The sequence below is a fragment of the Rhea pennata genome, chromosome 5 (genome assembly GCF_028389875.1).
Source record: "Rhea pennata isolate bPtePen1 chromosome 5, bPtePen1.pri, whole genome shotgun sequence".
NCBI lineage: Eukaryota > Metazoa > Chordata > Aves > Rheiformes > Rheidae > Rhea > Rhea pennata.
Window position 1 is genome coordinate 15214116 of NC_084667.1, and position 12277 is coordinate 15226392.

Genomic DNA, 12277 nt, shown 5'->3' on the forward strand with positions numbered 1-12277 from the left:
AAATAGCACTGTAACGTTTTTGAACTACAATTACGTATAGATAAACTTTTGATTCTTTATGGAAAAAGTAATGTGTGATGATGTTGCTCAACCAAAATGGAAAATCATGGAATCATAGAATCAGTAAGGTTGGAAGGGACCTCTGGAGATCATCTGGACCAACCCCCTGCTCAGCAGGGTCACCAAGAGCATGGTAGACAGGGTTGCATCCAGGCGGGCCTTGAATGTCTCCAGAGAAGGAGACTCCACAACCTCTCTGGGCAACCTGGTCCAGTGCTCTGTTACTCTCACAGTGAAGAAATTCCCCCTCACGGTCAGGCGGAACTTCCTGTGCTTCAATTTCTGACCATTGCTTCTTGTCCTGTCACATGGGACAACAGAAAAGAGTTTGTCCCCTTCCCCTTGACACCCACCATTCAGGTACTTGTACACATTGATAAGATCCCTGTGTCATTAAAAAGAAAAATGAGATCATAAAATGGCAGAGAGGTTGTAATAATGGATTAATCCAATAATTTAAAACACTTTTGTACTTGGTTTGCAGTTTACTTGGTTTTTGATGTAGATGAAATGGGCAATTTTTTGGTGCCTCTGACATAAAGAACATGCTTAATTTTCTTCTATAATTTATTTTTTGATATTTTTCATTTCTCTCATGAGATTGCAAGTGATCTGTTAATGTACTAGATACGATATTTTCTTCTTACTTGTGTGATGAAATGCTGGATTTTTTCCCAGTAGAGAGAAGGTAGACAACTACTATTGTGTCCTTTTCAATGATGAACACCATTCTTATGATCATGTCATCTATAGCCTGCAAAGGGCACTGGGCTGCGAACTTGGTGAAGCCCAGTTGCATACTACTGCCATAGATAAAGAGGTTAGTGCATTCGTTGTTTGGGGGACAGTCCCTTTTTAATTATTAAGAAGCACTACTGTAATCTTTTGATCGCTAAATCTTTGTTTCTAGAATGCTGGAGCTTGGAGAGAGTAAGTCATGTTGCAGATTAATTGTTAATCAACACTTGCCTCAGGAAGAGTTTTAAATATGTTAATTTTGCTTTTTGACAAATCCAATTTCTTGAAAATGAGTATTGGCACTGACTTATCTGAAGTTGTTCCTCTTTCATCTATTTGACTTTTTTGTTTTTTTCTTTGAATGTCAAAAGTTTGCATTTCAGACAAATGCTGTTAAAATAAACATTAAAACAGCAATGTGCATATTCAGTTATATTTAAACAGTTATTTTTCTTACATTTTGCAAGAATTGGTGTTCTTCCTGGTTCAGACTTAATTTGGAAGTCTTGAAGCATCGAATTAAACAAATGAAACGAGGGAAAATCCATAAGGTGATGTGGGTGAACATGATGATTTTACTTTTTCATTTCTCAGACCAATGTTTGAGTCCGTATCAGGACCCTATACCATTGATGTAGAGACACTTTTTCTCTTTGGGGGAAAAAAAAAAACAAAAAACATTCAGAGTGCCAGTTGGCTTGTGTTATAATGAAACTTGTTTTCTACACGAAAGTATAATGCACTTTGCATGCACACACAGAGAAGTTGTATTTATTTTATGCCTGTACCTGTGTATGCATTGTATACTTGCATATAAAACATCCTACTAATATTAGAATCCTTTTTTTTAACCTGTGAAAACTGTATTATTTTCTTTTTGTATTTCTTGCTGCTCAGATAACGAAAATTAGTCATATTTTACTTACAAATGCTGTTTCGGTCTTAACGTTGTTACAATGCTTCTGCAGTTTCAGGCCTGTAAAATCTGTATATGCATACATGGTTATACAGCAATCTTTAAAGGTTTACCTTTACTGTTTTATAAATTCAAATGGTTCCTTTTGAGTGAAACGTAAATTTTAGATCAGAGTTGACATGACTTGTCTTTTTACAAAGCACCTGCTGCACCTCAAGACTGGATTATACTGTTTTGTTTTAATTAAAACACTTCCATAACTTCGCCACTTCCTCTCTTCTTGTGTGTAACTCTGTTGTATAGAAAACCTATTTGGAAGCCCATAGCTCCTATTTACTTTCTGTGGAAATGGAAGATTAAGCTGATACTTTGCTTTGGCTTTATTGAAAGAGCTATCAAACCCACTGCTTTTAATGTACTCCTCTATTTTATCTATAGAAGCAAGACGTGATAGGGAAGATTGAGTGAGTGTATTTTCTACTAGGAAAAAAATTCTATTTATGGTGTTCTGCAAAAATTTTTCTTCTGTGTTCTTGTAGACATACATTTTCTTTATAATGTTAAAGTACTCAGACTTTACTTTTCTTAAGTTGTTTCATTATTTGTTTAATTCAAATAGAGGTTTTCTAAAAATAACTTTTGTTATGATCCTAAATGTCTAAGAGCACCATGAGTGACATTTTTCCCAGGTTTTCTTTTGTGAATAGTAAAATAGAGCAAGGATTACATCTGTGACACTTTTTTTGTAGTTTTGATTTATGTTGGTCTTATATTCAGTATTTTCTTTAAACAGGGTCGTAGAGCTGTTAAGGCAGGACATTATGCATCTTGTCAGGAAGCAAAGGAGGAAATCAAGGTAGCTTCCTAAAATATTTTTCTCGTTTAATGATAAGGTTTGTTCGTTTTTTGTTAATACTGAAGACTAATTTTTCTGTTGTGTAATCTTTGACTTAGCACTTCCATGTCTTTACGACCTGCTGTGAACTTTTTGAAATTGAATTTAACCAACTACATTTGGTTTAAAAACTAGAGAGATACATTTAAAACCCAAGCATCAATGGATTTATTTTGATAAGGTTTGCCATTAGTGTGGGCTTGAGAGTGAGAACAGATGTTAAAGACAAATGTCAGAATTTGCACTATCTTTACTTTATATCAGTTATTTTTTATCTGATTCCTAGAGGCATTCTGAAAACGTTTCTCAACGACCACTTCATGTGGAGGTTCTGCATGCTGATGTTATGGCTCACCAAAAGTTTGCCCTGCGCCTTGGTTCTTGGCTGAACAAACTCATGAGCTATTCAAGTAAGCATGACTTTTAAGCATAATCTCACAATAGTGCCATGTCAACATTTTAATGAACACTTCTCTCCCCTCAAAAAAGAATTATCATCAGAAGTGCTGTATATTATATTGCCATATTAAAATGCTTTCACGTGCCTCCTAAGTAGGAAATAAATTATGTATCAATATGAGTGCTGGAATCTGTCAGTATGGTTATGAACAGTGATGCTTTGTTCCTTCTTGAGAATTCTATTTAAAGTCTCTTCCCTCCTTTTACTCTTTTTTTTCTCAGAATTCTATAATCCCCAGTTTCAACATCACATACCCTATTTCAGTAACTTTTTTCCTTAAAAGCTACTGTCCCCAGTGTTGGTGGAAAGCTGCAGAACTTTCACTACCAGTGAAAGCATACACTTTCTGCTTGAATTAATTCCTCTTTCAGGCTTGATAGCTGTGATTAAAGTAGATAGTATCAGTAAAAAATAATCATCATGTTATACCTTTGTTTTGACAAACTGAGACCATTGTAAATTTTCTTTTCACCTTATTGCATGTAGGCTAAGCTCTAATCACTGCTTATACTCAAATAATATGTTCTGTATTCAAGTAGAATTTTTGCTGAACTAGTGGTCCCCGTTTTTTTTCCCCCGTTTTTGCTTCCAGTGACAAAATGCTGATCTAGAAGCACTTAGTACTATTTATTTCCAAGTTCTCAGCAACTTGGTTCATGACACTTCTTTTCATTTTACCTATTGGAAATCATTAGTGTAAGAGCTCATTTCCTAACTTTAGTAACGCATTGGTGATGATGATACATAGATCCCAAAGCTGATTCAGCAAATACTGTATTTACTGATAGGTAAAAGAAAGTATAAAATAATCTTCTGAAATCCTACAGAATACTGACTTTAAGGGCCCAGTGCAGAGACCAGCTGAGACTAGTCTAGCCTATGTATTTCTATACTACCATAATGCACTGTGCTTGTAGATCTGCTTTGTGAAGCAAAATGAATATCATTTTAAAATATTCTTCTGTATCACTGAGTTTGTAACATAAAGAGGGTAAGAATAATAAGAGGAAGGGAGTACATGGGGAGTTCACTGAAGAAGGTTATTGTTAAGAACTGATCTGTATTTCTTAAGTGCTTGCTTTTGCTTAAAAAAAATAGACTTCTGTAATTCTATTCTATTGTCTTGGGCCCTTTAATTTTCAAAGCATTCTTGTACAAATGAATAACTTTCTCCCTGTAGGTGACTTTCGACAAATATTTTGTCAGATATGTCTCAAAGAAGACGCTGGGTCTGAAAAGCCCTGCTTCATAAGCAAGTTGATGCTTTGGGATGCCAAACTTCATAAAGGTTTGTGTATACATGTTGCTATAAACTGAAGAGGCAAATTCTTTTTTTTTTTTTTTTTTTTTTTTTTTTTTAATATATATATGTATATTTAACATGGAGTTAACACTTCTGTATAGTTTTTCCTGTCTTGCTTTTTGATAAAATTTTAGTTATAGGGCTTAAAGAATCGATATTTTGGGTATGTATTTACCACCTAAACATTTCTGCTTTATAATTTTGAAGAATTCTGATTGTGAGGGACTTGATGCTTTCTCTGTGTTTTAAATACATAGTAGTAAACGTTTATTGAAAAGAGAGGACATAATGATATGGATATCTTTGTCCATATGCTTCATAACTGTTTCAAGGCTTCCTAATGATTTTTTTAATTACCACTTTTTAATCTGTTCCTCTCTTCCATAAAAACCTGCATCGTAGTGCAATAAAGTGAAGTGAATTGTGTTGGCTCTTCACAGGAGCAAGGAAGGTTCTTCATGAGCTTATCTTCAGTAGTTTCTTCATGGAAATGGAGTACAAAAAGCTTTTTGCAGTGGAGTTTGTGAAGGTAACAGGTTATTTGTTTTATGTAATGAATCTTTAGTAACTTCAGAAACTTCCCTCAAAATCTGAAAATTGTTTCTGTATAAGTAATGACTTTTTTAACATGCAGAGCCTCAACTGCTAGGTCAGCCTATATAGAGCGTATTAATTCCAGTGTCATCGGTCTGTTTTTTTTTATAGTTATGTAGGTGTACATGATCTTTATGAATGCAGTATTGTTAGCATTTTCTTTACCTTTTGAAGCAGCAAATGAACTATAGAACCATCTTTTCTTTCTTTAATAATGATAAAATAGTTAAATATACAGAACATAAGTCCAAATTTTCTTCTGTTATTAAGGGAGACTCTTTAACTCTGATAAACCTGAGGTGACTGACACTTCATGGTTTTCACTGAACTGAGACAAAGCAAAAAAGGACTTAAATTTCTAATTGTACACATCTTTTATAGGCAGCTTTCAATAATTCTCCATATAGTTCACTGAAGGAGGAAGAAGACTTGCTTTTAATAAAGTTAATGACTTCACTGATTTTTTTTTTTTTTTTTCACCCGAGTATTTTTTTTCTTTCCTTGGGGAAGATTGATATGTAGGAGATGAAGTATTTTATCTGCTATCTGGCAATGCAGTTCAATTTGTGCTCAACTTTTAATGTTAACCCAGTGGGACACGTGCTTATGTACTTTGCATTGAGGGCATTGTGCCATTTTTGCTGTTTAAACTGCATCTGTTAGAAAGTGTGAAGTACACTTCAAATACAATAATTCTTTTAAAATGTTTACTTTTTTTATTTGAGCTAGGTTTATTTGTTTAATTTCCCTAATATTCTCTTTTCTCAGCATTACAAGTCACTGCAAAAAGAGTACATCAATGATGATCATGACAGAGTTCTCTCTGTGACAGCACTCTCTGTTCAGATGTTCACTGTACCCACTCTGGTATGTTCAACCTCTCTCTGTGAGCAAAGTAAAATAAATGTGATAATTGCTAACAGTACCACATTTGCAGACTACTATGGTACTTGACCAAGAGTTTGTATGCATTACGAGTCTAAAATGAATGATTTTGAGTTTTGTTAAGGTCAATGTGAAAGCCAGAGCCTGAGATTGTGTGAAAATTCATTACAAAAATTACGTTACAAGCAGGGTTAATCACATTATTAAGCAGTTCCTTGTTGTTTTTATCAGCTTTTATTTACCTGAACAAGAGTATTTGTAGGAACTATGGAACTGATGATTTTTCCACTTCCTCTAATTATACTTCTATTCTGACATGGCTCCTTTTTTTTCAGAGCACTTTTGGTTAGTTGAGCACTTCTCCCTGGCATTACTACTATTTTAATAATGTGAAGCCATATAACCTTGTAATTTTTCTCAATAGGGAATGGTATGACAGTTTATTAAAGGCTGAAGATACGGTCTTTTAGCTTTATATTGAGGCTTGATGCTCTGTATTAAAGATGATAACTATAGCAGAATATGGTACCTCACTGCAAATATACTTCAGTCAGCCTACAGTGCTGAAGAATATCTGCCTGTCTTTAGGCTGCTTTGAGCAATAAGTTATGAGGTTCTCTTTTTTCCTAACGCTTGATTCAGATAGATTCCTACTGTTGAATACTTTTCTTGCAGGCCCGCCATCTTATTGAAGAGCAAAAGGTAATCACCATCATTACGGAGACACTCCTAGAAGTGCTACCAGAGTACTTAGACAAAAATGACAAGTTCAACTTCCAAGGTTACAGCCAGGACAAACTGAACCGGGTATATGCAGTAATATATGACCTCAGGTTAGTATAAAGTTGAGAAGCTTGAACAATTCTTTGAAAATTGGAAATAGGATGAGGTGTTTCAATTAGAAATCTGGTGATAATAAAACTGCTAAGAATCAAATGTCAAAATGATATACTCTGTAAACATATCTGTGATATTTTTGCTCATGTCGGTCCATATAATGGTTGTGTTAATAAACAATATATCAGATATCAGACGTTACAGGGAATTTGGCTTCTATTCATTGTCATTCTGGGAAAGCTGCATAATCTTCATATGCGTAGCACTTTCTGTTCTTGTAGGTCCCAAATTACTTTAATAAATTTAATTAGTAGTGTAAAAGTAAACCAACTCAAATAGCTTGGAATTTACATTTTATTAATTACAAATAATAGAGTCCTAATTCTAGCACCTCCAATATTTGGGGAAAATTAAAAGAGAAAAAAGGAGGAATTTGAGGTGGGGATGTAATGCGATGGTGTTATTTTAATATGATGAATACTTTAATTACAAGCATGAGCAGAAGAGAAGTCTGAGCAACAGAAGATAATGTTTTCTTTGGGGACAGGTATGTCTTAATCAGCAAGCCTACATTATGGACAGACCGTCTGAGGGAGCGGTTTTTAGAAGGATTTGTTTCTTTCCTAAGGATTCTAACTTGCATGCAGGTACAATACATTTAAATCATTTCTTTCTAATATGCTGTTATAAAGATGTTTCAGGACTCTTGTTTCCTCATCTTTTTGACCATAGCAATATTGTGGATGTAAACATACAATTGAAATAAATTCTGTGGTCCCTGTCTCGGGTGGGTGAAAAAGTATTGTTTCCTTTATAGATGTAATGTTTATATACATCTGAATATATTTTACTATCTCTTATGGGTTCTTTTGTTGTTTTAAGCATGTGATCACTAATCTAGCTTGAATGTTTTGTGGCCTCTTCGTTTCAGGGAATGGAGGAGATAAAAAGACAGATTGGTCAGCACATTGAGGTGGACCCTGACTGGGAAGCTGCCATTGCTATACAAATGCAGCTAAAGAATATTCTTTTGATGTTCCAAGAGTGGTGTGCCTGTGATGTAAGCAAATCAGTTGTCTGAATTTCTTACCTGTACGCCTTTTGTGAATGTTCTTGTGTGCGTTAGTAGCTTTTTAGCAAAGCTCACTGTTGTACAATAGTACACAAAACCTCCAATGTTCTCTGTGATATGGGACAGAGAGAGAGGATCTCAGAAGAACATGATCCTCCAGATGACAAAGCTGAGCAAGGTACAAGACAAACTATAAAGAACCCATCTCTGTCTCCCTTCAAGATTTGGACTCTTAAGTTCATGATGGTCTGACGAATTAAGTTTTTGAGATTAATTTCAGAAGTGGATAGCAGGAACTTAGCAGTAGTTGGGTAATTATACTATAAACAGTCTTTAATGGTGCTAGACCTCATCACTGTGCTGAGCGGAGTGAGGAAAATGTAAAATTTGTTGACTTAAAGACATTTTGGGGTGGATTTCTTTTTCTTTCGGGGGGGGGGGAGGTAGGGAGAGAAGAGAAGTGCTACTGCAATTCAGGGACTTGTTGATCCAAACCGGCCTGCAGACAATGAAAAATGTTAAAATATTGCAGCCTAAGTAAGCACATGGATTTTAGTGCATTTGGTAGGGCTGATCTTTAAATAGAAGGTCCACAAGTAACTTTGGCTGATACTCTGCTGCTGCAATCCAGTACTTCTCAGTATTAAGAAGTAGAGTAGTAATTATAGTGTGGATTTTAGTATCTGTTTAGGCTATCAGAAAAAACAAGTGAGGTGTATCAATATGCTTTAAGTGTATCTATATGTATTTATTTAAAATTCTAGGAAGAGCTGTTGCTGAAGGCTTATAAAGAATGTCATAAAGCTGTGATGAGATGCAGCACAAACGGCCGTTCACGGGAGAAGACAGTGTTTCACCTGTGTGGTCATACTTTGGAGAGCAGACCTTTCAGAGTGTCTGCAGATCCTGTCAGCATACACTTACCGCTGTCTAGGACACTTGCAGGTAGGTGCTGTGGTTTATTTTGACTGCTGTTTGAATTAGTTTAAATGCTCTGCAGCATTAAGAAATAAAAATGGATGATATAATCTATGTCCTTCACAGAACAGTCCCTAACTCTTTGATATCCTCCTGATCAGACAATCCTCATTTACCAGATACCCCACTCAGATAATTTTTTTTATTTTTGAAGGAGTTTGGAATTTTTTAGACAGGATAGAGAGAAGAAAGCAAAAATGAGAGAAGCAAGAGTTTCCTATTTTATTAATATCACGTTAGGCAATCTTTTTTATTTATTTATTTATTTTTCCTGAAATTTCTACAGTTCTGTTTCTGTTGCTACCTGTTAGGCCTAAATGAGCATTCACCATTACTGTATCTTAAGTTTATTTTCCAGCCGTATGTATCTTAGGTCTATTAAATGCTTCTCTTAAGACATATGTTTGCAGCATGCTAGGACAGATTTCCAATCAGAATACAAAAGACCACAGCAGTGAGTGAGGGTCACTCTCTAGAATACAGATGGAAGTTCTTAAGCTATAGATTCTTTGTCACCTCTTTTACTACCAAGGTACTATCTGCTAAGCCTTGAAGTCTTGAGATTCTGTTGTTACTGGTATTGTGTGCTTTAAGCAAGAAATTAAAAGCTAATAGTTGCTACTATTTATCATCATCATTTGAATGCTTTAAATAAATTCATTAAGTGAATAGATTTATTCTTAAAATAGTGTAACGTTTTTAAGACTGGAAAGAACTATTGTGATATTATAACAGGTCTCTTATCTTAAGAAGATACATGTTTAAAAATATATTAAATTTTTTTTAATTCTCAGAATTGAAGGTGATTTAGCTAACATCTAAAGTTTTTTGGAAGACAAATTTGTATATTTTTTTTTTTCCCTCCCCTGTTCGTTGTGTAGGTCTTCATGTACGATTAAGCAAGACTGGAGCCATCTCAAGATTGCATGAGTTTGTTTCTCCTGTAAGTTTTTGTTTCAAATACACTTTTTGTGATTTATACCCTGGGAAGGAGAAAAATCATACAAAAATACATCTTTTAACTTTTGTAACACACATACATTAAGCTGCTTGATTATTATTATTTTAGGAAGAATTCCAAGTGGACCTGCTAGTAGAATATCCTTTGCGATGTCTTGTCTTAGTTGCTCAGGTTGCAGCAGAGATGTGGAGGAGGAATGGACTCTCCCTGATAAGCCAGGTACTCCCTATAGTACGCAGCAGTGACTCTATCCTAATAGTTCCAGTTGTGTTCTCAGTGGCTGTCCTGTCCACTGCAGAAGGAGTTCGTGTGGGTCACTCCTACAAAAATTCACTTAACTGATAGATTTCTACATTGAATTTAGATGACTTGGCCTTATTTCTAGCTTTAGCAATGGATTTCTTGCCCATATTAGACAAATGTTTTCATCTCTTTTGAGTTTTTACCTTCTTTGAAATAGTATTAACGTTACTGACGTCTCTTACAAACTACTTTAAGATCTACTAAAGAAATGACTATATAACTGCTATTGCTTTACAACATAAAATGTTAGAGGCATTTCTTAGTGTGTAGAAATCATTTTGTGGAACAGTTGAACTATTTACATCTCATACTAGACTTCTTTTGGAGCGCCATATAAGTGAAAATAAGGAATATTATTTTGTAGTACTTGCTGGCTGTCTTTTTAGTGCAATAGAATTGGTAAAACTATGCCGTTAGGTACTTGTATTCTGCCTGCTTTGGCTTCACTGCTTTTCGGCCTTGAAGGGGGAAATTTTCTTTTATAAGACCTTTTGGTAATACCAAAGGAAATGTTAGCCCCTCTTAGAACTATCTCTGTTTCAGATCTGGAGGTGAAAAGGTGGAGGATTTTTGCAAGAAGGGCTTAGCAGGCATTTGAATTATGTTGTTGTGGAAGAAAATGAGAAAGTTAATATGGTGTAGGTTTTCTCTGAGTAAGTGGGAACAAAAAACACTTTTTGCTGCCATGAAAATACACATTGGTTTTGAAAGAAATGGAAGACTTTCACTTACTTAAACAGAGGTGCTGCACGATTTAAAAAGAGTTTGCTGCAGATTTGATAGTGTTTTTCTTCAGCATTACTTCAACATTTACATTACTTCTCTGCTTAAATGTTGCTTTTCTACTTCTCAGGTATTCTATTACCAAGATGTTAAATGCAGAGAAGAGATGTATGATAAAGACATCATCATGCTCCAGGTATAGATGTTTTGTCACTGGTTGTTTCACTCAATACTTTAATGAATTTGCTCTAGTTTTTGTTGTTACTAGTTTTGTATCATTTTGAAATGTGATATTGGTTTAAAAAATATATAAGCATGTACTGCCTCTGTCTTTGAGACTAAATTTTACAGTGCCTACCTTGGCACTGTAGTGTTATTAATTAGGAAATTTTTCCTAATTAATAACAAATTCTGATGGTAACTGACATTCACGCTGCATGGGATTTTTGGCAGATTGGTGCATCTCTTATGGATCCAAATCACTTCCTCTTACTGATACTGCAGAGATATGAGCTTGCTGATGCTTTCAAGAAAATGAAGCCCACCAAAGATCAGGTAAGTGGAAAGTACTCCTGCTGGTGAATTTGACCACTTCTGAGTTTATGAAACATTAATAGAAATGCTAATTTCTATTAATCACTGCTTTTTTTTTTTTTTTTTTTTTTATGACTGCACTAAAACACTGTCAACACGGGACCTAGGAGTTAACTAAATGATTTTGTGTTCACAACAGAGGCATTTTTATTCAGAATTAACAAACAAGCTTTGCCCTTCTTGACACATTTTGTTCAAAGTGCTTTCCATTACCAAGCTGTTTAAAGAATGGTAATGCCAGCATGGCATAAAATTGAACAAACAGACCAGAAGAGTATCCACCCTGTCTACTATGTGCCTTCTCCGTATATGTTTCTTTAACTCTACTTTTCATTGTTCTTTATCTTCTACATTCAAAAGGTGAAATTATTATTTGGGAATAAATAGATCTCTTCGTTAATAATTGTATTTCCTAGGTCATCAACCAAAAACCAGGAAATATTTGACTTCTCTACAACACCTCTATATCTTTCAAGCCATATTATGTGTCTTTTTATTTCAAATGGAACTTTTTTGAACTGTCCTGCTGCTTCTTGAGGCTTGGTTGACCTTTTACATAGTACTTCATTTGGAATATGTTTTTTTTTTAATCAGTTATTTCCTTTCTTCCATGTAATTTTGCACTTCGGTTGCAGAATAATACCTGCTTTATAAGCACAGGCACTTTTTGCAGCTCTTTAGAATGGAGGGCAAAAACTTCCAATACACTGCTTCAGTAAATAATGCATTTGAAGGCTGACCTCAGTGTTACTTGGCAGACTTTCCTGCCTGTTTTCTTTTTAAACTGATTTTTCTAACTTTTGTAGGATTTGATCAAGCAGTATAATGTACTGATAGAAGAGATGCTACAGATTCTCATCTATGTTGTGGGTAAGAAACTGTTTCTGTAAAAATATAACATGTTTTTTAGGATTTCTGTTTTTAATGGCTTATAATTAAATTTCTTCTCTGTCCTGGA

At 34.7% G+C, this 12277-nt stretch overlaps 1 protein-coding gene across 6 annotated transcripts in view; it reads left to right on the plus strand.

Annotated features, from left to right (window-relative positions):
• UBR1 (ubiquitin protein ligase E3 component n-recognin 1) overlaps nt 1–12277 on the plus strand; it is a 67857-nt gene that overhangs the window by 18343 nt on the left and 37237 nt on the right. For 4 of the 6 annotated variants that reach the window (XM_062575915.1, XM_062575918.1, XM_062575921.1 and 1 more), the window contains exons 6-20: nt 739–880; nt 2508–2570; nt 2896–3019; nt 4250–4357; nt 4813–4901; nt 5735–5833; nt 6527–6684; nt 7236–7335; nt 7620–7748; nt 8525–8705; nt 9620–9681; nt 9808–9918; nt 10856–10921; nt 11179–11280; nt 12126–12189. In XM_062575915.1, coding sequence (XP_062431899.1) covers nt 739–880; nt 2508–2570; nt 2896–3019; nt 4250–4357; nt 4813–4901; nt 5735–5833; nt 6527–6684; nt 7236–7335; nt 7620–7748; nt 8525–8705; nt 9620–9681; nt 9808–9918; nt 10856–10921; nt 11179–11280; nt 12126–12189 — 1598 coding nt within the window. The remainder of the gene's footprint in view (nt 1–738; nt 881–2507; nt 2571–2895; nt 3020–4249; nt 4358–4812; nt 4902–5734; nt 5834–6526; nt 6685–7235; nt 7336–7619; nt 7749–8524; nt 8706–9619; nt 9682–9807; nt 9919–10855; nt 10922–11178; nt 11281–12125; nt 12190–12277) is intronic. The other 2 variants (XM_062575917.1, XM_062575919.1) reach the window with 1 other exon arrangement.